Raw genomic sequence first — 25,456 nt, forward strand, 5'->3', positions numbered from 1 at the left:
TGCCGTGCAGAACCCTGAAGAAAAGGGATAAAGAGGGTGCCTAGTTGGGCCCTGAAGAGCGATTCACAGAGCAATTCAAGTCCATTCAATTCTTCGTCACTGCTAGTGACAAGGTGAAGCAGCGGCCTTGCTATGTCTAGACGTCCCAGCAAATTGTGCATAGTTCATTCAAGTTGGAGCATCCCACTCATCCCTTCTCCTATCTAAGTTCTCAAATAAAATTACAAAAAACCAAAACCCCTAGACTGTTTTTTGACTGTCTGATCCTATGACCCCCCTCTTCTCCCAAAATAACAACTTGTTTGCCAGACAAGAAAAGAAGATTCTAATAGGTGATGGTTTTTAACTTAGTTCAGCTTGCCAATCTGTTGACTAGCCAAGATAAAAAAAAAGAAGTTTGGGTTCCTCATGTGTGCTTCCATGTTAAATGTATAACTTTGAAGAGAGTGTGCCTTTAAAAGCTTTAATCTAATCTAGAATAATTACAGTTTTAATGACTGTCTTTAAACTAATTCTAAATGATTGCAGTTGGTTTGTATGGTGCAAATGCATCAACAAGGCACATATAAACAAGTTAGTCTCTAGTGAAAATATGAATGATACCAGTTTGGGATAATTATTTTGTTTTTAGGATCTTACCGAAGTCTTTAAAGAATAATTGTGATAGATCTGTATCTCCTCTGTCACTGAACACATCACTGCGATCAACCAGAGCCTCCTTCACAGCATCATAGCCAATCAGCACGATTGTTCGATATTTGGACAGGTAGATTGTATACACAGGTCCGTACTTTTCACTTAGCTGTTGATAGAGAAACAGACAAGAAAAATTGGGGCATAGGGTGGGATTTTTATGGTACTGTCAATGACCAATAATAAATTGTACAAAATAAAAATGAAAAAAGTATAAATTTTATTACACATTGTTAAAAAACACACAGAACAAACAAAAGCAAGCCAAGTGTATCATTATGTATCAAGACAGTTACATCAATTGATTCAATACAGCAAACAGCAAGAGGTCACAGATAACAGGGCATGAGCCTTGTATATCGATTGAAATCCTCAGACAAAATACCCACTACCCGACATGTTTTGCGGGGATTCCGCTTCCTCAGGGGTGTAGGGGTGTGCAGTCTCAATCAATATAATAACTATAAAATAAAACATACAGTATAAATGTAAGATAATCAGATATTATAAACCTGATAGACATTCAAAAAAACATACTATGACAGTGTATTGCTCTGATATTCAAGTCTCAATGGATGAATAGACCCCACCTGTATGGCTGCTGTGGTATAGCGACCAGAGGAACCAAGAGAGCAACAGTGTTCTTAGCTGTTGATAGAGATTTGTATTTTTAAAAAGAGTTGTACAGGTTCAAGAAAAGCTGGGACTATGTGGATATGGCCCAATGTGCTTCTTTCTAATGTAGCGCTCATCCCCGCAAGGGCACTAGATTTGTCCCAGGTTCTTGCAATGACAGACAGAAACAGTCACAGTCACTCCACTGGCTCAATAAACAGTCTAGGGGTTGCCTATTACATGTATTGCTGATTAACTTGCATAGGGCATGGGAGCGTGGAATACTCCATGGGCACTAAGCAGTAGATTGAGGGCACTCTTCACTGTCACACTACTTCTCAGAGCGGCTCCTCCAGCAGTAGCCCAGAAAATGGACAGTACTGGAACACCTTCAGCAGTGACCCAGGCCAATCAAGCACTAGTCCTAGTAGGTTAAACATATCAACAGCCGCAGTCACTAGGATGCCTTTGAGTTTATACTCACAGTGCCCTTGGATACATGGATGCCTCCCTCCAGTATCAGGCAGACAACTCCACAGTGAATCTTCTAGACCAGACCCCCGGTGAAATCCTTAACTTTAGAGGATTTAGCAAAATAGCCCCCCCCCCTCCCCCTTCCTAGCTCTGCTACAGCTGGGACCTCAATGTCAGCATGTTAAACCTGCTGCTGGGCTGCTCAGAAGGGAAGCAGCACTTCAGGCTGGGAACTTCTCCTCATGGAAAAGAACAGGGCAGCTCCAGGCTTCAGACTTTTGAATCACAATCCCAGCAACCATCTGGTCACCCTCCTCAAGGATTGGCTGAGACAATATAAGTTCTCAGCTACATATTTGCTTCACCCAGTCCACTACATTCTAGAATCCTCCAGAAGGCAGGGGGGAGCAATCAAACCTGCAGCCGGTGAAACTGAGAACAGCCCAAATCAATCACAAGCTGCTTAACTAATTACAGGAGAGCCACAAAAACGATATTTACCGAACCTAACTAGCAGCTTATCTAGGAGGGTGCTTCACTAACTTGATGTCTTGATGTCTTAGGCTTGACGTAGACAAGAAGATTTTCCATAAAGAGCAAGACATCTTCCTGCTCTCACTCACATTATTGAAGTGCCAGGACCCATCTCATTCCCTTTTCTCCTGTGCAGCTTTTTTTGTAGAGAGGAGTAGGAAATATTGATGTTGATATCCCACTCACCCAGCGCTAAGAAATGATGAATGAAAATACAAATAGGTAGCAGCTACTATAAATACAATCAGAATCAAATGAGGTGTGAAAAAGGACTCTGGGACACCCAGTCCATACACACTAGCAGCGCTCACTTGGATAATCCAAATATTATCAATGTAAAAAGTGTAAAAAACACCTAAAAAATATAAAAGAGACTATATCTTATGATAACACCTCCACTATAGTTGTGCACAAGAATATGTGAATTAAAATTGATAATAATAAACAGTTCATAAAAGTTCATACTAATTCATGAGATCTTGAGATGAATCACTCTATCCCACGGTGTTGAAATGACTAATTCTGGGCCACCATCACCACACCTCCACAAAGTGTCCCCCTAGGTAGTGAACACTCACCAGAACCTGGACTGATATAAGCCTTGTAATAAATGATGAAATCACCGTTCCGGGGTTAGGGATAGTCTGTGTGTCTATGGATCAAATCCACCAAGATTTCCAAAAGCAGATCTCTTATACTTGAGCCACAGTGGTGCACAGGTGAAATTTAGAACATGTGGAGCAAAAGAAAGAGACCAATAGCGTGATACCGCAAAAAAACAACAAAGCTTTATTGGTTCCCCAATCCCCATACAATTGCACTCACAATGTAAAAAGATAAAGTCAGCATGTAATAGCGACACTTGGATGTCTGAGTGCCGGTTCACACTTATGCGCTTTTGCGCTTGCAATGCGAATTTGCAGTGCGAGTTTACCTTATGTTTTTCAATAGTACCTTTTTATCATCGCATCACATTCGCATCTGGATCACAACGCATAGATGTGAACGACCGTCACGAATTCAATGTATTTTGTAAATGCATGCGATTGGAGACTATTTAGAACGCATCGCATTCGCAGTACAAGCGCATAAGTGTGAACCGGCACTGAAGCTTCGTTGACTCACTGCTCCCTCTCAAGCTGCGGGGACACGATCTCAGACCTCCGTTGTAATAGCAGATGGTTGCGTGCTTGCACCCTTACATGTTTCGTCACACCGGACTTCTACGGAGGGCGCGAGCACGCACCAACCCGCTCTCCTAATGTACCGACCACGGACGGGAGGAGCCGGAACTGCCGGACCAATCAGCGACTAGCGCCGATGCCCGGAATAACCGGACCAATCAGCAACCAGCGCCGATGGCACATGACAGTGGACTCCACGGACCAATCAATGACTGATGTCTAAGCCTGGATCCGCCCGTTCCCCCCCGACCCGGAAGGTAAATAACGTGACCACTTCCTATGGGCTCTTGCAAACCTGTTTATGGGGGAATGGGAGGACCATTTTATCTATGGGTCCCAAAGGACGGAACTTATCATGTACCGCAGGTATATTGATGACCTATTTTTTATATGGTCTGGGCCTGAAAGCTCTCTGCAAAGATTCTCCGAAGGGCTGAACTCCAATAACAACAACATTCGTTTGGAGTTCAATTGGAGTCGCTCTTCCATTCATTACCTTGATGTTGAAGTGATGTTGAATGATAACAGACTCGATACTAAGGTTTATTTCAAACCTACAGACAGAAATGGCTATCTGCCTATTCATAGTGGCCATCACAGTCGGTGGCTGAGAAATATCCCTAAGGGCCAACTACTGAGAGTAAGGAGGAACTGTTCCTTGGACAGGGACTTCCTCTCTCAGGCTGTAATTATCAAGCAGAGATTTGTGGACAAGGGATATAACCCTGCCATTTTGGATAAGGATATTGCAGAGGTAGCGGAACTTGCCCAGGATGACTGTCTGGTACCGAGTGCTAGGAGCTCCAATGCCAGTCAGGAGTGGAGCTTCATCACACAGTACAATACGCAGCACAAGGAAATTGAAGATGTGGTGAAAAAACATTGGAATGTGCTGCGTATGGACAGGATCCTGGGAAAAGTATTGCCATCATCTCCCTCCTTTATATACAGGAGGGGTCCTACTTTTGGAGATCAGTTGGTGCAACAAGTTTTGGATCCCCCTTTGAAACCCAAAATGTTTTGGGAGGATAGAAGTGGGTTTTTTGCATGCCGTCATTGCAGGGCATGCAGACAAGTGCGGATGCACTTGCGTAATTTTACCACTTTCCATTCCTCCGCCAATAATCTAGACTTTGAAATTAAAGCTCTTATTACATGTCATTCAACACATGTAGTCTATGGTCTGGAATGCCCTTGTGGCCTGATCTATATCGGTCGCACTAAAAGAAAATTGGGCGTGAGAATAGCGGAACATTTAGCAAACATAAGAAAGGGGTTTAAATATCACAGTGTGTCATTACACTTTAGAAGACATCACAATAAAGATCCATCAAATTTAAAGTTTTGGGGTATTGAAAGGGTAGATCCGGTATGGAGAGGCTCGAATAGAGTATGGAAGCTATCCAAGAGGGAGACTTACTGGATCTTCCTTACTAACGCTTTGCATCCGAATGGGTTAAACATTGACCTTGACATAAACTGCTTCATCAGCAATTATTAGAGGGCGGATGTCGAGGTCATTTGTTTTTTAGATATACCTTAGGATGCTCCGTGTTTGCCCCTTGTTTCTGTTTGATAACTGTCTTTGCACCTTTTTATCTTTCAGGTAATATTGATATTTTAGTGCCCTTTGGGCTTTTAGAGGCATTATTTATGCCTTTTTTATAGTACTTTGCACAATATCTATCTATCTTTTCCTTGAAATATTTTAAACTGAATTAATATTTTATGTATGGTATTTTAAATGATTTTATGTAATTTATATATAATTTTAAGAAGTGACTGATCGTTAGCAGATGGTTCAGTTGTTTTTATGTGACATAAGCACTTTAGAAAGTTGGTATCGTATCCTTCTATTTCTGGCTGATGTTTGCTCTGTACGGATGATTCCAGTGTGATCTGGGCTGGTTAACCCTGTTGTCATGGTTTCCTGATTGGTTACTTCCGGCGGAGGGGTTTGGCACCAGTGAATAGGATGACGTACAATGCATAATGGGAAAGCCCATAGGAAGTGGTCACGTTATTTACCTTCCGGGTCGGAGGGGAGCGGGCGGATCCAGGCTTAGACATCAGTCATTGATTAGTCTGTGGAGTCCACTGTCATGTGCCATCAGCGCTGGCTGCTGATAGGTCCGGTTATTCCGGGCATCGGCGCTAGTCGCTGATTGGTCCGGCAGTTCCGGCTCCTCCCGTCCGTGGTCGGTACATTAGGAGAGCGGGTTGGTGCCTGCTCGCGCCCTCCGTAGAAGTCCGGTGTGACGAAACATGTAAGGGTGCGAGCACGCAACCATCTGCTATTACAACGGAGGTCTGAGATCGTGTCCCTGCAGCTTGAGAGGGAGCGGTGAGTCAACGAAGCTTCAGACATCCAAGTGTCGCTATTACATGCTGACTTTATCTTTTTACATTGTGAGTGCAATTGTATGGGGATTGGGGAACCAATAAAGCTTTGTTGTTTTTTTGCTGTATCACGCTATTGGTCCCTTTCTTTTGCTCCACATGTTCTAAATTTCACCTGTGCACCACTGTGGCTCAAGTATAAGAGATCTGCTTTTGGAAATCTTGGTGGATTTGATCCATAGACACACAGACTATCCCTAACCCCGGAACGGTGATTTCATCATTTATTACAAGGCTTATATCAGTCCAGGTTCTGGTGAGTGTTCACTACCTAGGGGGACACTTTGTGGAGGTGTGGTGATGGTGGCCCAGAATTAGTCATTTCAACACCGTGGGATAGAGTGATTCATCTCAAGATCTCATGAATTATTATGAACTTTTATGAACTGTTTATTATTATCAATTTTAATTCACATATTCTTGTGCACAACTATAGTGGAGGTGTTATCATAAGATATAGTCTCTTTTATATTTTTTAGGTGTTTTTTACACTTTTTACATTGATAATATTTGGATTATCCAAGTGAGTGCTGCTAGTGTGTATGGACTGAGTGTCCCAGAGTCCTTTTCACACCTCATTTGAAGCTTTTTTTGTAATTTGGTACCAGCTATCTGTACTTCATTTCCTTTACTGTTTGAAAAAGCAGAGAGGTCTCAAGTTTATGAAGGTCTGTGCATCCCATTGAACATCTTCTAGCCTGGAGGCTGTCAAACTGTTTCTGCACATCTGACCATCTTCTAAAATCTATAGCCAGCCTTCAACAATATAGTGAAAATGGAAAAAAGAAGATAACATAGTTTCTTTCCAATTTTGCTCCTAGCATATGCAATAACATGTTCCCATAAGATAATATGTGCATTTAACATAATTTTTATGTATGTTATATTTCCATAAAATTCTTTGATGTGATGTGCATATCTGGGAACCTACCGGCTTTTGGTCAAAGACTCCAGCAAATCATGAATACTGAAGTTCTGACTCAGCTGCTCTAATTTGTGGCCCCACATTCAGCTGATTGAGAGTAGTGACACCAGGGTTTTGCTTTCACTCAGAACAGTCAGCAGACAGAACAGAGCTTCTCCTGCATCCGCCAGGGAGACCAGCCAGAGGACATACAATCATGGTGTTGCCTCCCACTGCCCAGTGCCATGATCAATGAGAACAGGCTGTGCAAAAGCAGATACCGCAGGCAATGAAATTAAAAACAATGATGTGGGGGAAAGAATGCCATTAGGGCTCATTCACACCAGTGAGCTGAAATTTTTGTGCATCCACTGGTGTGCGCTGGGAGATACAGTGCTGATGTGCCAATCTCAGCTAATTGCACTGTTTGCTCATTGCACAATAATCTAAGAAAACAAAGTCCAGGGCACTCACAACATATTACTCTTTTTTTATTCCAAATTTCAAAGGCTAAAAACAAATAAAACACATCCAGTCAATGGATGTTTCCCTTGCAAAGCACATGCTTTCTCAAAGGCACTTGGATCTATTATGGGTTATTTTTAAAATGCTGTTTACAATATGTCGGTTTAAAATGCTTGCCCCTACAAGCATTTGCTTTTAGTCGACAGGGAAGGGTTTGAAAGTTAAGAGAGCTAGACAGCTTACCCATAGCAACCAATTACTGCATTTGCCAGTATGGTGTTTATATATGTCCTAGCTAGGTTGCTAGATTTGGTTAGACAAATTTAGTTCTGTGGCTCAACAGATTGCTTTGTGCTCTGCAGGCTGCAAGTTTGATTTTTCCCCTATCTTCTGGAGATTTCCAGAATGTAGTATGTGGGAGAGTCAAATGAGCAGCCTAAATATTTATGCAGCCAATTCCTGGGGAGGTGTGCTCAGATTGTGGTTGGGGGAGTGCATAAATAGTTTGGAGCCTCAAAGAACAAGGTTTTTCCCCGGGAGAAGAGATTCCCAGCCAGAAGGAAGAATCCAGTCTGAAGGCTCCACTACGGAAACTGTCTGCCTGAGTCTGGCGGACAACAGCTAAGCCCCAAGGACACTGAGTACAGACCAGAAAGAGAGAGATCTCCGTGACTGTTAACCCCTGGTGCACTAGTATTAAGGCTTGCCTGGCCTGGAACATTGTTTATGGTGTCCCAGTGCTAATGAGATGCTAATACCCTGTATCCGCCCTCAGACATATGCCACATAAGTATGCCTCATACTACAATGCATGTACTGTAAGTGATGACTGAATAATTGTATATACAGTATCTCACAAAAGTGAGCACACCCCTCACATTATGTAAATATTTTATTATAATTTTTCATGTGACATCACTGAAGAAATGACACTTTGCTACAATGTAAAGTAGTGAGTGTACAGCTTGTATAACATTGTTAATTTGCTGCCCCCTCAAAATAACTCTTAGGGGTGTACTCACTTTTGTTGCCAGTGGTTTAGACATTATTGGCTGTGTGTTGAGTTATTTTGTGGGGACAGCAAATTACGCTGTTTTACAAGCTGTATACTCAATACTTTGTAGCAAAGTGTAATTTCTTTAGTGTTGTCACTTGAAAAGATATAATAAAATATTTACAAAAATGTGAGGGGTGTATTCACTTTTGTGAGATACTGTATATATATTTTTTAACAGAAACCCTAGAGAATAAAATGGTGGTCGTTGCAACTTTTTATGTAACCCGATTATTTTGTATAATATGAAGGATGATGTTACGCCAAGTAAATAGATACTTAACATGTCAAGCTTTAAAATTACGCACACTTGTGGAATGGCGCCAAACTTTAGTACTTAAAAATCTCCATAGACGACGCTTTAAAAATTTTATAGGTTACATGTTAAGAGTTACAGAGGAGGTGTAGTGCTAGAATTATTGCTCTCACTCTAGCATTTGTGATACCTCATATGTGTGGTTTGAATGCCGTTTACATATGCTAAAACAAGTCCTTATGTTGGTTAAATTAGTAAACTATGAGAACTAATGAAGGTACTATATATAATCTATCTAATCAGAGAATGGTTCAGGTTCTATTATTTTAATATATAGATTACATATTGCACCTTCTTTAGTGCTCACAGTTTACTGATTTAATCAACATAAGGACTTTTTTTAATAAAATCAGGACTGCTGGTAGCTATATAGATCACAGTGTAAGTTTTATTTTTTATTTCTGCATTCTGTAACAGCACTGTACTTGACCAGTGACATTGACATTTCAGCATTTACAGGGCTGTTACAGAATGCAGAAATAAAAAAAAAATCTGCCATCCAATAGATTCCTGTCATCAGACGCTTATTTGTCTGGGGGAATCTGATTGACTGTCTGCGTACTGACGTGCGGGTTTGGTGTAAGCCAATTGGTTGAAGATGACATTTTTAATCTCACAGCACTCGGCTACGCTGTGGGGGTTTATTCACTAAATGGTGATATGGGGTTTATTCACTAAATAATACGGGGTTGTATCTGGTTCTGATACCAGCCAGTGCCTTACCAGCCACTGACCCCACCGCACGTCCCTTCTACGGGGACAGTTCTACATAAATCATACTGGTCCACATGCCCTAAAGAAACAAGAAACAACAAAAACAACATGTGACTAGCTTTGACACTAACACCTCAGTTCTCAGAAGAGAGAGAGAAAAGCCATTTGCCATAAAGCCCAAGGTTAAGTTTAATGAAGCACTCCATGATTTACTTAGTTAGAAGTGAAACATATTTGGGTTGGTTACACCTGGTGGACCTGTCTGTGCATCAGTTTGCTTCAATAAACGTAACTTTGGCTTTTATGTTGAGTGGCTTTGTTTCCTCTTCCCCCGTTCACAACCGTGGGAAAATGACTTTGAAAAATAAAAATTTATGAAATAGTGTTTTCAGTTTGTGATGCTCAGATGCAGTGTACTTCCGCCTAAAAAAGTATATATTTATATAAGTGACTTCTAATATGCTATGTTGGGTGTTCTTGTATTGACAGTTAAGGAAAATTATCTATTTTTGTTGGGGGAATTTCTTGTACATCAGGATAATATCATTGTATCCTATTTTTGGGTTTATCAAGTAAAAACAATTGCTTTTAAATTCAAGTGGCTAGAAAAGTGTGTGTATTAAGAGACCATTAAAGCCTCCCTAATTTTCATGTAAAATACAGTATATACTGTATCCTACTATATATAAGAGACAAACTCCTGGATTGTAGAGCAGGTACTGTCATAAATCATGAATTATTTCCAGATGACCCAATTTACCCAAAAACCCAGGAAATTATATTTAGAGTTAATTGAGACCAGAGTTGTACTGTTCATCAGACACCCCCCCCCCCCAATCCCTCTTTTTTTCCCATGTGTTCTTGTTGACCACGTAATGTTATAAGTGTGGCATCCTCATTGAACATTCTGGAGTTGCGCAGGTAGGGGATTGTAAGGGAACCAATAGAAGCAGTCTAGCACCCAGTTAGTCAAACATCCACAGGTCTTATAGCACCCACTTAGTCAAACATCCACAGGTCTTATAGCACCCAGTTAGTCAAACATCCACAGATCTTAATAAGTTATGGCAGTGTTTTCTGCTTATTCTTATAGTTTTCACCATCATTTTGGTATACATGTAAATCATAGACTGGAAAAGGTAGCACTTTAGGTTGTATTTTTCCACTCTTAAAAGAAGAGTGGATTGTTTTTTAGATTATCCAGCATAATAATTAATCTTACCTTCAGCAGAGACTGTGGCATTTCACTGGTACTAATCTGTAGAATATTCCCCAGAAATGGCAGAGGGATGGGCCCTGGTGGCAAGTCTTTCTTCTTTACATTCATCCACCATTTAAGAAGGTAAATCAGGAGAGTGACCGCAGAAGTGAGGAGAAGTGTTGTGGTGATATCCACCGCCATCCTGACAATATTCTCTCTGTACTGTCTACTAACCATGAACTGCTGTTTTCATTAATGAGGAGTAGCTTGGTAGCATTCCAACTATGATATGAGGACAGGTAGGGCGTGTTGAAGTTTGGTTCAGTTACAGGCTTAATGCATAAAAGATTGTAAAGCTATACTAATCATTATTAATCCTGCAGATTTTAAAATATGATGCAAAGCCTAAATTTATTAAATAAACTTTTCATGTATTCAGGAGTAAATCAGCATGAAAGAGATGGAGTTTTAAGCAACCATTTCATCTCTATCATAACTATTGTGTACCCGGAACAATTCACCCAAAGTCTTCTCAAGCTCACTGACTAAATCCACATAATATTACTCTTCTCAGGTCCCCCGCTGGCGCTCCTCCCCCTTGACTAGTGCCCCCACTAGCAAGTCGCTTGCTCTGGGAGCGCTGGTGCATGCTTGCTCCCTAACCCTGTTCTACACGTCCCTGAAAGCTTACATAATATTACTCAGAAAAGCCCTATGCTGAAGTAAAGTTCTGTGTGACAATTAGGAATGGGCTGAACACCCACCTGTTCGGTTCGGACCAGAACATCTGGAACAGGGAAAAATTTGTAGCAAACATGCAAACTCTATTAAAGTCTATGGGACACAAACATGAAAAATCAAAAGTCCTAATTTTAAAGGCTTATATGCAAGTTATTGCCATAAAAAGTGTATGGAGAAACATTTTTTTTTAATTATTGTTTCTAAAGGAGCAGTGATTTTAATGATGTTTAAAGTGAAACAATAAAAATTAAAAATTCTTTTAAATATAGTGCATTGGGGGGGGGGGGGGCATTTATAAAGAAAAAAAATGTAATTTATTTTTTTAACAATACATTTTTATTAATTATTTAAGAAAAATACAGCACATACAGCAAGTACATATTGCTTGGCTATTAACGAAAATCGTTGGACAAGACCTTATATGGTATCTAATCTTGGTCAGAGGAAGAAGCAGCATACACAACCACCAAGATATTGAGTTGAAACCTTGCAAGCGATAGGATAACTAGTGAGGTGTCTGTCACCCCAATAGGCACAAACTTTGAGCAGACATCTCAGTTAAAGTTAAAGTGAGGGATAGCAGATTTTGCCACAACCTGCCTCCCTATCCCTTACCGCCGCCCAGTTAGGCAATTCCTCTGGGCCCTTGAGAATTTACATCTATATGTATATTTACAATACAATATGAAATTACATCTGTTGGCTATAATAACTTAGAAACCAAGGATGTTGGGGGAGAGAAATCCCCCAAAAAACCCTGCAATAACAGACCTGGGCGTTTTTTTTTGTTGTCGCAGGCATTTTTTTGGGCATTTTTTGGGGGTCTTTGGAGGCATGCAAAACATCTGAACTTCTGTATAGGGGTATATATACACACACACTTATATGTATTTTACACTTACACATATATAGGTGTGATAGGAGCGGAGACATATTGGTGTTAATTATTTCATTAGCGCAAGTATAGTGTTCTGTTACTTTCACACCTATATATGTGTATGGGTATATATACATATAAGTGTGTGTGTATATATATCCCTATACAGAAGTTCAGATGTCATGCCTGCCTCCAAAGAACTCAAAAAAATGCCCCAAAAAAACCCTGCAATAACACACCTGGGCGTTTTTTTTTTTCGGCGAAGGCGTTTTTTTGGGCATTTTTTTGGAGGCAGGCAAAACATCTGAACTTCTGTATAGGGGTATATATACACACACACTTATATGTATTTTAAACTTACACATATATAGGTGTGATAGGAGCGGAGACATATTGGTGTTAATTATTTAATTAGCGCAAGTATAGTGTTCTGCTCCTTTCACACCTATATATGTGCAGGTGTATATATACATACATGGGTGTGTATATATATCCCCAAAACACAAGTTCAGATGTCATGCCTGACTCAAAACTTGTCCTCAAAAAATCCCTATATACGCCTGCAGCCAAAAAGCAGGCTGACAGGCAAGAAGCCATATCCCTGCTCTGTAAGTGACCTAAGAGAAACAATGTTTTCTCTATAGCGGTCACCCTGACATGGAAGGGTTTGGTCACCCTGCCATAGCAGTCAGAGTCAGTTCAACCTACACTACATTACGGTCACTCTGGTACTTAACACTTTCCCTACAGAAACTACATTTTTGCATCTAACTAAAGTAGAAAATAGCACCCTAACTACACTAGATATCCCTTTCCTCACACTAATAAATGCTAAATGACACTTTTGAAGCAAAAGTAACAGAACTGCTTCCACTCTCTTCCATGTCCCTGTATTACAATGCTAGGAATTTGGCGGGGCTATCTCATATACTGGGGGTGTATTCACTAATGATTGGCCTATGGACCCCCTAGTCACTCCAATCACATTCCTAGCATTCTCCTGCCCCCTCAATTGGCTTTTACTAATGGTTCTGTTCCAATCACGGGCTTTTAAAGCCCATTTCCTATCCCATTGCATTTTGGTCGGTTCTGGTTGCCGAATTCCGAACTTTTTCAGCAAAAAGTTCGAAATTTGGCCGAACCTCGAACAGCCAATGTACGGGTCGAACCGATGGTCGTCCCGAACCGTTCGATCATCCCTAGTCCTAATATGGGGTGGGTAATCATCCATACCTATACTCAAAAGCGCTAAAACAGGAGTAAGTACACACTTCTTCCCTATTACTTCCGAGACAAGGGACGAAACCTTGTCCCACAATGGCTGAATCACTGGGCAGCTCCAGAATACATGGATTAGGTTACCAATCTCCTGACATTCACGCCAGCATAGGGGAGAAAGGTCACAGTCTATAGTGTGAAGTCTTTTCAGTGTCATGGGATTGTATCTATGAAGAATTTTTTGGGCGTTATCCCAGTGGTCTACACAGGCTGAAGCTATTGGTTTTAAATGCTGCTAGACATTGAGTAATGGAGAAGGAGTGTTGCAGTTCTGTTTCCTACTTGAGCATATTTGGAGTTTTGCGGTATGTGGGATGTTGGTTATAAAATTTGTAGAACAAAGAAATACCTTTGCATTGAGGATCATTCCTATTAAGTAAGTAATTCCATAGCTTTTTAGGAATAGACAAAGAAGGTATATCGTTTAGCTTCCTGTATGAATTTATTTGGTACAAGGTGAATGTGTCCATTGTACGTAGATTGTGTATGGGATCGATTAAGTAATGAAGGTTTTTTTTTATTTTTCCAGTGAAGAGTTGATATCCCTGGTATCAAGAAATCATATGCAGCTAATGGGGTTTGGATTTTTACACATGGGTCATCATTAAAATTCCATTTGAGTAGCAGGGACCATGCTTTAACAGTTGCAATTATAGTCAGAAACTGAGGCGTTGCTACATTGTGGTTTATACTGTCTGCAATCGCTAGTGCAGGAAGATCATGACCTGTAGTCATGATCTTTCTATCTGATTACACAGGTTGTCTTCCTGGGAGGAAAACCAGTAACAAGCTTGACTAAAAATGGCTGCATAGTAGTAGTTCTGCGCATTTGGGAGGCCTACACTACCTGCCTTTTTATGAGTTGTACAGATTGGTTAGTGATATTCTGGGTTTTTTCCAGTCCCAAATAAATTGTCTCAGTTTGGAGGCCAGTTTCTCAAAGAACAGCTGTGGGAAGAAAATGCTTGGCTGTAATGTAATGCCGACTCCTGGGAATGCAAATAAAAAAAAAAAATTAAAAATGGCATAAGATCCCCCCCCCCCCCCCTCAGTCCATACCAGATCCAAAGGGACTGGTATGGACCTTGATCTGGTATAATTTTTTAAGGGAAACCCCAAGCCAAAATTAAAAAAAAAAAAAAAACGGCGTAGGCTCCCCCCCCCAAAAAAAATACATACCAGACTCTTATCCAAGCATGCAGCCTGGCAGCGCTCGCTCGTCCCCCCCTCCTAAACCATACCAAGCAACATGCCCTCAACATGGGGGGGGTGGGTGCTTTGGGGCTGGGGGGTGGGTGCTTTGGGCCAATTTGATGGGGACAAGGGCAATCGGGGGCTGTGGTTGGTCTGGAAGCCCCCTTTCACAAGAAGACCCCTGATCCAGCCCACCCCCCATGTGAATGAGTATTGTGTACATAGAACCTCTACCCATTCACCAAAAAAGTAAAAAACACAAGAAACAGATTTTGACAAGTCCTTTATTAAAAAAAAAAAAAAGCGTCCCTTTATGTAAATCCATTGTCAATCATGACACCCGCCGGACCCGAAAAATAGGAAAAATCTGAAAAAGCTCCGCCTCTTGGGAGGTGTCCCACTATTTGCCTGATCTGTGCTTTGACAGTTCTTATATAGGCAAGAGGTGGGGCCACCCGGCTACGTCACCGGGTCGCACCGCCCCTTCTGATGTTACGTGACATCACATGACGTCAGAAGGGGCGGTAAGGGAAGTTCGTCAACCGGTGATCGCCCCGGGTTTTTATGTGTTTGGCAAACACACAAAAACCCAATGTTCAAGTTGAACGTACGTTCAAGTCGAACATGGAGCCCATCACTAGTGACAGTCTAAAAAATGCACAAATAGATATACGTACAACATTTTGGCATCTCAGAATTCTTGCACTTGGAGTCAGCTACAGCATGTCTTAGTGACTATAAAGTCACAAAGGAATAACTAAGGCCCCTTTCACAAGGGTAGACTGATCAGGTCCCCGTGTCAGTTTTTTTAGGCAGAGCCAGTCAGACCATCCATTGCCCTCTATGGAGCAGCGACATCTGATCCAACCCTATCCACTAAAAAAAGACGGACAGCAGATCCGTTCCCCATCCGTCTGAATCTGTCTGCTGAATTGGATCAGATGACATTTGGGTGTAAACGGACACGCGGCCCAAAGTATACAAAGGAGGCTACAAAAGACTATACTATAATTTATGTGACATTTATCTCTTTAACAATGTAAAAACATGCCTTGCCTAACCTTCCTCTATAAAAATGCCTTGCTTACCTGACTCTATAAACTCTTATCATCTACAGTCAACTAACCTAAACTCAGATCACCTAAACTGGGATGATCTTTCCTATCAGGTGCAAAGTACTCTCAGTGTACAAATATGCCCCAGTCACAATGAATAATCAGCTGTTTTCATTGCCTTCCATGAAATGACTCAATCTGTAGACTGAAACTCTGAACAATAAAGTGCTGATGGAGCAGTATAGGTGTCAAAGTGTTGACTGTAGCAACATGTATGGGTAATTATGGTTATTTTTCAATCATTAATACAGAGCTCTGTCTCCACCTCTTAATAACAAAATTATACACCACTAACTCATAATCAATTTCTCAATTTCTCATACAGTCCTCCAGTGAATATAACAAGTCCAATCCATCCAATGTAACATACTCTTGCCATAAACAGTTCACCAGTGCTGTGCTATATTACATACACGCTTCTTTGTGCTTCAAGGAAGGCCCGGAGCTAGGAGGAACGAATGATGTGTAGGGCTGGCTTGACAGGGTAGAAGGGGAACCAGACAGCATAGAGTTAACGTACAAAAGAGAGAGGTGGGAGTCGTACTTACGTTATTGGTGGAGTACACAGGGTGATGGGGAGGAGCATAGAAGAAAAGACTACAGGAAGGGGTGGTACAGTAACAGTCGGAGTGGGGAGCCATTGGATGAATGTCCTGCTCTCCCTCCCTGAGATAGGGTAAGCGGTTGGAGGGGTAGGTATGGAGATGGTTGTTGGGACCCCTTGGATGGGGTTAAAAATATGTTGGTGTGATACAAGTGGGGAACCATCGTTGGTATGGTGTCCTCTGGTTGGGGGTGGTCCAATGAGAGGGACCAGGTAGTGTTAGACCTGTAAGGTCTGTGGGACAAGTGGTAATGTCCCTGAGTTGGTGTACTGCTGTTAGGGACATCTAGCTTTTGTTTATGTTACTGTTATTTTATTATTATTTATTTTTTTGTTGTTTAACCACTTGCCGACCGGTCACGTTGACCGTACTGCAGCAAAGTGGTTCGTTATCGTCCAGCGACGTAGTACTACGTCGCTGGACTCCTCCCCCTGTAGGTGGCGCGCTCCCGCTGTTTTCAGTCACAGCGGGAGTCGCGCCAGGGGAGGAGCAGCGGCGATCGCCGCTGCTCTTCCCCGATCGTCGGGGAATCTAGTTTGGAGATCTGCCCGCCTGTGTAAACAGAGCGGGCGGATCTCCTAAGTGACAGGGAGTGACAGATTGCAGTGTTCGGGGGTGGTTTTTTAGAGATATAAAAGCTAGAATAAATGTGTTGCCATCATCCCTGTAATAATCAAAAAGAAGTTTGGTTCCTCAAGCCAAAAAAAGTGGGATTTTGTAGGCAAAGGTGATTATTATTCATTTTATTAAAAGATTAAGATATAGGTATGAAAAGCAAAGAAAGAATCAAAACAACAAAATTGGTTGTATGGGTAATGCATATTACACAATTGACAGTTTATGAACCATTTTACTTATTAGATGGTGATTCCTGGTTGTAGAACTAGGGTTCCGACGCGTTTCGGCATATATTGCCTTTATCAAGGAAAAACATCACCATATTCTATAAAGTGAAATGTGAAGAAAAATGCAAAAAATTAGTGACTTATTGTGAGAAATATATCAAAACAACAATTAAACATCGTCTTTTCTGTTTGTGTACCTAGACTTCAGGAATATCTATGCCCATAAATAGGTGGGGGGGAGTTTTCAGGTCCTGTGCCCTCCAGGCTTGTTACTGGATCCTGTGCCTGTTGGTCTAAAGAAGGGGGAAGTGTTGGTTTAAGGCGGGCATGTGTTATATAATGCCCTATTTAGACTGGATTTCCAATATTACCTCAAATATACGGATAACACCTCTTGGGGATGGATGGGGTCCTGGGGTGTGTAACAAACCCCAAACTGCTATATATCACCACAATGCTCCTGGTTTCCCTGGAGAGTGGATAGAATTTTAATGTATAAGGTTGGCGTATAAAAAATGAGGCATGGAGGTAAGGTGGGTAGAAGACAACACTTACGTTTGGAAAAAAGGGGATGAGAGACACTGAGGTCCTCCGGTAGTCCCAAAGGTGTAAGCCTATAATCCTGTGTTGAATTAACCACTTGCCGACCGCCGCACGACTATCTACGTCGGCGGTCAGCCCCTCACAGGCAAACTAACGTAGGGCTACGTTGTTTGCTTGTGAGGGTCTAGGGAGCGAGCGCGCGCCCCCGGAGGCGCGCTCCCGCTCCCGCGTGGTCACGGACCCCCCCGCGCGCATGACCAGCGGACCCGATGTCCGCCGGTCACTCGGCGATCGGCGGGGGAGAGGGAGAATATCAGGCAGCTTGTGTAAACAAGCTGCCTGTCATTCTCCTCGCTGCAAAGACACTGATCATATGGATCTACTATGTAGATCCGTTGATCAGTGTCCTTACAGCTGAAGCCACAGCCAATCACAGTAGAAAGCACGCCCCTAGGGACACACACAGCCCCTCCCTCCCAAATAAAGTTAACCCCTTCACTACCAGTGTATTTTTACAGTAACAGTGTATATATATAGCACTGATTACTGTAGAAATGTCACTGGTAACCCCAAAAGTGTCAAAAATGTCAGTCAAGGGTCCGATCTGTCCGCCCCAATGTCGCAGTACCGCAAAAAAAATCGCAGATCGCCGCCATTACGCGTTAAAAAAAAAAACAACAAAAATGACAAAAATCTTTCCCTTTGTTAGTAAACGCGATAACTTTTGCGCAAACCAATCAAAATACGCTTTTTGCGATTTTTTTTACCAAACATATGTAGCATAAAACAAATTGGCCGAAAATGTTAAAAAAATTTGATTTTTACATTTTTTTGGGGGGGAATTTCATATAAGAAAATGTGAAAAATATTGCTATTTTTGCAAAATTGACGCTTTTTTTTGTTTATAGCGCATGATCAAAAAATCGCACAGGTGATCAAATACCACCAAAAGAAAGCTCTGTTTGTGGGAAAAAAAGGACGCCAAATTCGTTTAGGTACAGCGTCGCACGACCGCGCAATTGTCCGTTAAAGTCACACAGTGCCGAATCGCAAAATACCCCCTGGTCGGAATGGGGGTAAAATCTTCCGGGGCTTAAGTGGTTAAATAAAAATAGGGGGGGGGAGGTTTTGGACGGTTTATAATAATAAGATAACAGAAAAAAGTTATGAGTATGTTGGCTTACTGGAAATTTAAAAGGGGATCCTTGGATTGACAGATTCTGAGATCAGTAGGAAGGGCTGACCCTCTTCCGAGGATACAGGATCGCTGAATCTCTGTCTGGCAAAAAAAAAAAAAACATAATTTAAATGTAGTATGGATGATATCAGAATTGGCCAGCAGGTGGCGCTGTGCCGCAACTTACTTTTATAGAATGATTGTCCTTTGCCACAGATTCAAAAGTCTCTGTCTGACAGGAAGGAAAAAGAAGTGTCTAGTTTTGGTATGTAAAAAAAAGTATTAAAATTGGCCAACAGATGGCGCTGTAGCATGGATTACTTTGTTGTCCTGAAGGGGCAGTAGGAGGCTGGAGTGTCTATGGCAAGTGCAGACCGCTGGCTCCGGACGTTCGCTCCTCGCTGGTTGGAGCAGAGTGAAGTCCTATGGATCCCCGGCTGTCTTTATATGTGAGTCACGCATGCGCAATAGAGCGCCGGGCGACGCCGATGTTAAGTCATAGACTGCGGCCGCACGTATTGCGAGCGTGCCACAGGCTGCGCGCGCAGCCTGTCAGTGAAATGACGCGGTTTACACATATCCAGATGCCGCCGACACGGGGGTTGGAGCCAGACTGTCCCCGCGTGTGCTGGGTGGATGCGAAAGCATCTGATCTTGCATTGACTCCTAATAGGGCCCCCCCCTTTGGAGAGCAGAGGGGCTTTCCGTGCCGGGTACAAGGGACTGGATGGACATTTGGGACCTGATCTTCCTCCCACAAGGATGGGTCTAAGAATCACTGAAACTCTAGGACACAATAACATTAAAACATGTATACATGTATTAAGGAATTATTCAATTATTTATTCAAAGTCAGCAAAGCAAGTTACACTGATAAAGGAGAATCCTCCTAGGTAGTGAAGAGCAATTAAGCACTAAAAGGCAATGGGGGAAAAAAGGATATGGTACGGAGCAGGATGAGGATGGATTTTGACCCAAAGAAAAGGAAAAGGGTTTTGAATTCCGCGCAATATGTGGAATGCGGGAAGGGTGAAGCAGGATGAGAAGGCTGATAAAGAATAAAAGGTAAAAATATGAAAGAATAAGGGTTTTTTAGTCAGTTTTTCCAGATGAGAAGCCTTCCAGGAATGGCCGGTAGCTCTCATTTTCATTTAGTCCTGGAAAGGAGGTGGCATGCAGATGTTGGATCCACCGCATTTCTCGTTGTAATAAAATTTTGTTCCAATTTCCCCCGCGAGGGGGGATATGGACTCTGTCTAATGCAAAAAAAGAGATTTTAGGCATTTTATTGCCATGCGTTTGGGTCATATGTCTCCCAAGGGGGAGATGAAAATTACCCATGGACATGGTTTGGACATGCTTGTTGACCCGACGGCCAAACTCTTGCCGTGTTTTACCTATATAGAAGGCTCCACACTGGCAGTTCATCATATATACCACCCCTTTAGTTCGACAGTTTGCGAAGTGCATTGGCTCAAAAATTTCCCCGTTGGGGAGAATTTTTGAGACACTTCTGGGTATGACTTGACACTGCATGCAGCTTCCACAGGGGAAGGTGCCTTTCTGTTTGCAGGGGTCTTTATGGTAGCACTCTTTGAATTCGCTGTGTACCAGTGAATTGTGGATAGAGCCCGCTTTCCTATAGGTTACGAGAGGTTTGGGTGACACCAAGGTCTTAAGGAGGTCATCTTCTCTTAGTATGGACCAATTTTTTTCAAGTATTTTTCTCACTTGTTGGTGTTGGTTCGAGAAGGTGAGAATTATTCTCGTCTCATCTGCATTCTGTTGTTCACGTTGGTTTGAGGGTTTGTACAGTAAATCTTGTCGGTCCAGCGTTCTGACCAGTTAAATGCCCGTTTCAGGCAAGATTTTGTGTAGCCTCTCTTCAGTAGGCGTGTCGTAAGAGCATCCGCGTCTTTTTGAAAGTCTTCATACTTAGTACTGTTTCGTTTTATACGTAAAAATTGACTGTAAGGGATGGATAGTTTAAGAGGAATCGGATGGAAACTCTCCGCATGTAGTATGGTGTTACCGGCGGTGGTTTTTCTAAATAATTTCGTGTAGAGTTGGCCATCTGTGTCCTTTATTATTGTGGTGTCCAAGAAGGTAACCTCCTGGGTGCTGTGTGAGCTGGTGAAATATAAATTGTAGGTGTTATTATTCATCTTGTTTAAACATTCCTTGATGAGGATTTCCCGACCGTTCCATACGATGAACAAGTCATCTATGTATCTCTGCCAAAGCGAGATGTACTTGCAAAGATGTGCGTTACTTTCAGATGCCAAAAACTCCTGCTCCCACATACCTAAATATAAGTTTGCGTATGATGGGGCACAACTTTAAGTTTGTGTCAATTACTTGACTGACTGCCTCGGTGATGTTACCATTACCTGACACGATCGGTCGGCCCGGGGGATCTTCCAGATTCTTGTGCACTTTGGGGAGTGCATATAGGGTAGGTGTGCGGGGGTGGGCTATGCGGATAAATTCCCATAATGTTTTGGAGATCACTCCCTCGTTGAGAGCTCTATCTACTTTGAGATAGAATTCTTCATTGTATCTGTTGATCAAAACGGGTGAAATTTTTTTGTAGCATGCCGTGTTATCTAATATTTTCTGGCACATTGCTTTGTATTGTTGTTTGTCCATAACTACAACGTTGCCCCCTTTATCAGATGGTTTGATAACAATATCATCGTTGGATTTGAGGTTTTTTAGAGCTTTCCGTTGTCCAAGGGTTAAGTTGCTAAGGCGTTGGTCATCCTTCATTTTTTCGATATCTTTAGTGGTCTGTTTGATAAAGAGTGCTATAGCAGGGTTTTGATTTAAAGATGGAAATTTATGTGATTTCTTTTTGAAGGGTTCAGGTTGGCTAGGTGTTGCTTCTCTGGTATCTTCGTCCTCTGATGAGTTTCCTTCCCAAAGATCATCCAGGTCTTCTAATCCTCCTTCCTCTAGGAGGAGGTTTAAGTCCCTAATAGCTCTGTATTCAGCAGCTGACAGGGAAGCTGGTGATGTTTGTTGGGTGTTTTTTTTGTCGTAAAGACATTTAAATAATAGTTTACGGGCAAAAAGGTTCAAATCTTTGATGGTTTCGAATTTGTCTATCTTTTGATTGGGGCAGAAGGATAGGCCTAGAGAGAGGACTTCCTTCTCTTCCTCCGTTAAGGTGTACTGGGAAAGGTTAATGATAGACATCCCAGAAGTTTTTTCTTCGATGTTTAATTTTCTGTTGGTTGTTTCGGGGGTGTTTTGCCCTTGACTAAAAAAGTTTTACCCTTAGTTGTAGATTCTTGCTCTCTCCTCCTTAGTCTCGTAAAGATGTCATGATTTCTAACCGCGGTACTGGTGTCTTCAGCTTCTTCCTGGCTTGTGGCGTCTGAGGTGCCCTCTTGTGGATTGTCAGGATTAGGGTCCTTACTCTTTTTTGATTTATTAGGTTGATCCCTGTGCTGATCTTTCTGAAATGGTCCCCGTCTTCTGGCGCCTGATTCCTCTGTGCCAGAGGCATTTGAAAAGGATGATGAGTCGGACGAATAAGGATTAGAGTTTTTATTACCTTGGTTCTGTCTAGGTCGTGTCTTCCTGTTATTGTTCCATCTGTACGCTCTGCCTTGTATGAAGGCGTTTTTATCTCTCCAGTATTTTTTCTCTTTATTACGTAGTATATTGTTACTGTAATCTTCCAAGTGTTGTTTTAATTTTGTTTCTTGGTCACTGTAAAGTGGACCAGTTTTTAGGGGTGTGAGTCTGGTGTATAGTATTTTGGTGTCATCTTCAAGTGTTTTAATCTGGCGTCTGTACTCCTCTTGGAGAAGACGCATGAGATTGGCAGAGCACTCATTAAGAATGTCTTCTTAGTCTCTTTTAAGTGTGGCTGAGATATTTTCTATCGATGGAAAAATTTGAACCCTTAGACCAATGGGGTTGATCTTTTCATCGATTTATCTCTGAAATGTTTTAACATGCCAGTACAATGCAGACTTTTTTTCAAGAGTTCTCTTTAAGGTTGCGAACAGTGCTAGGGTGTCAGAATCTAGTTGTTCGTTGGTTTGAAATTTTGTATGGATTCCTGTCATTAGGTCATCCCATTCTGTTCCGACCAGGTCCCCCATTGTGGTGCTTGTAATTGCTACAAAGTAGTTTCCTCTATTTATAAAAATAAAGGAAAGAGTGCTCCTGTGTGTATGGGCTTTACCCAAAAGCAATGGAGCCACAAGGTATAGTACTCCAATATAAGGAGAAAAAGTAAAGTAAATGAAGGGTCAACTTATATCTCTAAGAGGTGAGGAGTGGATGATTCACCATCCTGATAAAGTTGGGGGTGGTTTTTTAGAGATATAAAAGCTAGAATAAATGTGTTGCCATCATCCCTGTAATAATCAAAAAGGAGTTTGGTAACTCAAGCCAAAAAAAGTGGGATTTTGTAGGCAAAGGTGATTATTATTCATTTTATTAAAAGATTAACATATAGGTATGAAAAGCAAAGAAAAAAATCAAAACAACAACATTGGTTGTATGGATAATGCATATTACACAATTGACAGTTTATGAACCATTTTACTTATTAGATGGTGATTCCTGGTTGTAGAACTAGGGTTCCGACGCGTTTCGGCATATATTGCCTTTATCAAGGAAAAACATCACCATATTCTATAAAGTGAAATGTGAAGAAAAATGCAAAAAATTAGTGACTTATTGTGAGAAATATATCAAAACAACAATTAAACATCGTCTTTTCTGTTTGTGTACCTAGACTTCAGGAATATCTATGCCCATAAATAGGTGGGGGGGAGTTTTCAGGTCCTGTGCCCTCCAGGCTTGTTACTGGATCCTGTGCCTGTTGGTCTAAAGAAGGGGGAAGTGTTGGTTTAAGGCGGGCATGTGTTATATAATGCCCTATTTAGACTGGATTTCCAATATTACCTCAAATATACGGATAACACCTCTTGGGGATGGATGGGGTCCTGGGGTGTGTAACAAACCCCAAACTGCTATATATCACCACAATGCTCCTGGTTTCCCTGGAGAGTGGATAGAATTTTAATGTATAAGGTTGGCGTATAAAAAATGAGGCATGGAGGTAAGGTGGGTAGAAGACAACACTTAAGTTTGGAAAAAAGGGGATGAGAGACACTGAGGTCCTCCGGTAGTCCCAAAGGTGTAAGCCTATAATCCTGTATTGAATTAAATAAAAATAGGGGGGGAGGTTTTGGACGGTTTATAATAATAAGATAACAGAAAAAAGTTATGAGTATGTTGGCTTGGGTAGATGGGGAACCAGACAGCATAGAGTTAACGTACAAAAGAGAGAGGTGGGAGTCGTACTTACGTTATTGGTGGAGTACACAGGGTGATGGGGAGGAGCATAGAAGAAAAGACTACAGGAAGGGGTGGTACAGTAACAGTCGGAGTGGGGAGCCATTGGATGAATGTCCTGCTCTCCCTCCCTGAGATAGGGTAAGCGGTTGGAGGGGTAGGTATGGAGATGGCTGTTGGGACCCCTTGGATGGGGTTAAAAATATGTTGGTGTGATACAAGTGGGGAACCATCGTTGGTATGGTGTCCTCTGGTTGGGGGTGGTCCAATGAGAGGGACCAGGTAGTGTTAGACCTGTAAGGTCTGTGGGACAAGTGGTAATGTCCCTGAGTTGGTGTACTGCTGTTAGGGACATCTAGCTTTTGTTTATGTTACTGTTATTTTATTATTATTTATTTTTTTGTTGTTTAACCACTTGCCGACCGGTCACGTTGACCGTACTGCAGCAAAGTGGTTCGTTATCGTCCAGCGACGTAGTACTACGTCGCTGGACTCCTCCCCCTGTAGGTGGCGCGCTCCCGCTGTTTTCAGTCACAGCGGGAGTCGCGCCAGGGGAGGAGTGGCGGCGATCGCCGCTGCTCTTTCCCGATTGTCAGGGAATCTAGTTTGGAGATCTGCCCGCCTGTGTAAACAGAGCGGGCGGATCTCCTAAGTGACAGGGAGTGACAGATTGCAGTGTTCAGCATTAGGGATGATCGAACGGTTCGGGTCGACCATCGGTTCGACCCGAACATTGGATGTTCGATATTCGGCCGAATACCGAACTTTTTGCGGCAAAAGTTCGGTATTCGGCCACCAGAACCGCCCAAAATGCACTGGGACAGGAACTGGGCTTTAAAAGCCCGTGATTGGCCCAGAAACGTCTGCAAAAGCCAATGAGGGGGCAGGAGTCTCCTAGGAACGTGATTGGAGTGACTACGGGGACCAGAGGCCAATCAGGAGTGAATACGCCCCACACTATATAAGATGGCCCCGCCTAACCCCTAGCACAGTTATCCAGAGCCTGTTGAAGAGAGTTGAAGCAGTTCTGTCTGACTCCTGCTTGCTACACTACATTTCCTACATATCGAGTGTTTCTAAAGCTCCATATAGCAGAATTGTATTTAGCTTACAGCCAGTGTAGTTAGATACAGCAATTGTGCTGGTTCTTAGAGTTAAAAAAAAAAAAAAAAAAAAAAAAAAAAACTTAAGGGACAGTGTCAGTCTTC

General features: G+C 42.1%; 1 protein-coding gene across 1 annotated transcript in view; it reads right to left on the reverse strand.

Moving 5' to 3' along the window:
- The window catches only part of LOC309560469 (uncharacterized protein), a gene marked incomplete at its 3' end in the record, with an annotated part of 238,627 nt that overhangs the window by 108,426 nt on the left and 104,745 nt on the right, over window positions 1–25,456 (reverse strand). The window contains exons 11-14 of the mRNA XM_082264102.1: window positions 21,320–22,191; window positions 20,962–21,234; window positions 10,576–10,802; window positions 640–802 (exon numbers count right to left, since the gene is read on the reverse strand). Coding sequence (XP_082120228.1) covers window positions 640–802; window positions 10,576–10,802; window positions 20,962–21,234; window positions 21,320–22,191 — 1,535 coding nt within the window. The remainder of the gene's footprint in view (window positions 1–639; window positions 803–10,575; window positions 10,803–20,961; window positions 21,235–21,319; window positions 22,192–25,456) is intronic.

This window comes from Pelophylax lessonae (assembly GCF_965119305.1).
Source record: "Pelophylax lessonae genome assembly, chromosome: 7".
Taxonomy (NCBI): Eukaryota; Metazoa; Chordata; class Amphibia; order Anura; family Ranidae; genus Pelophylax; species Pelophylax lessonae.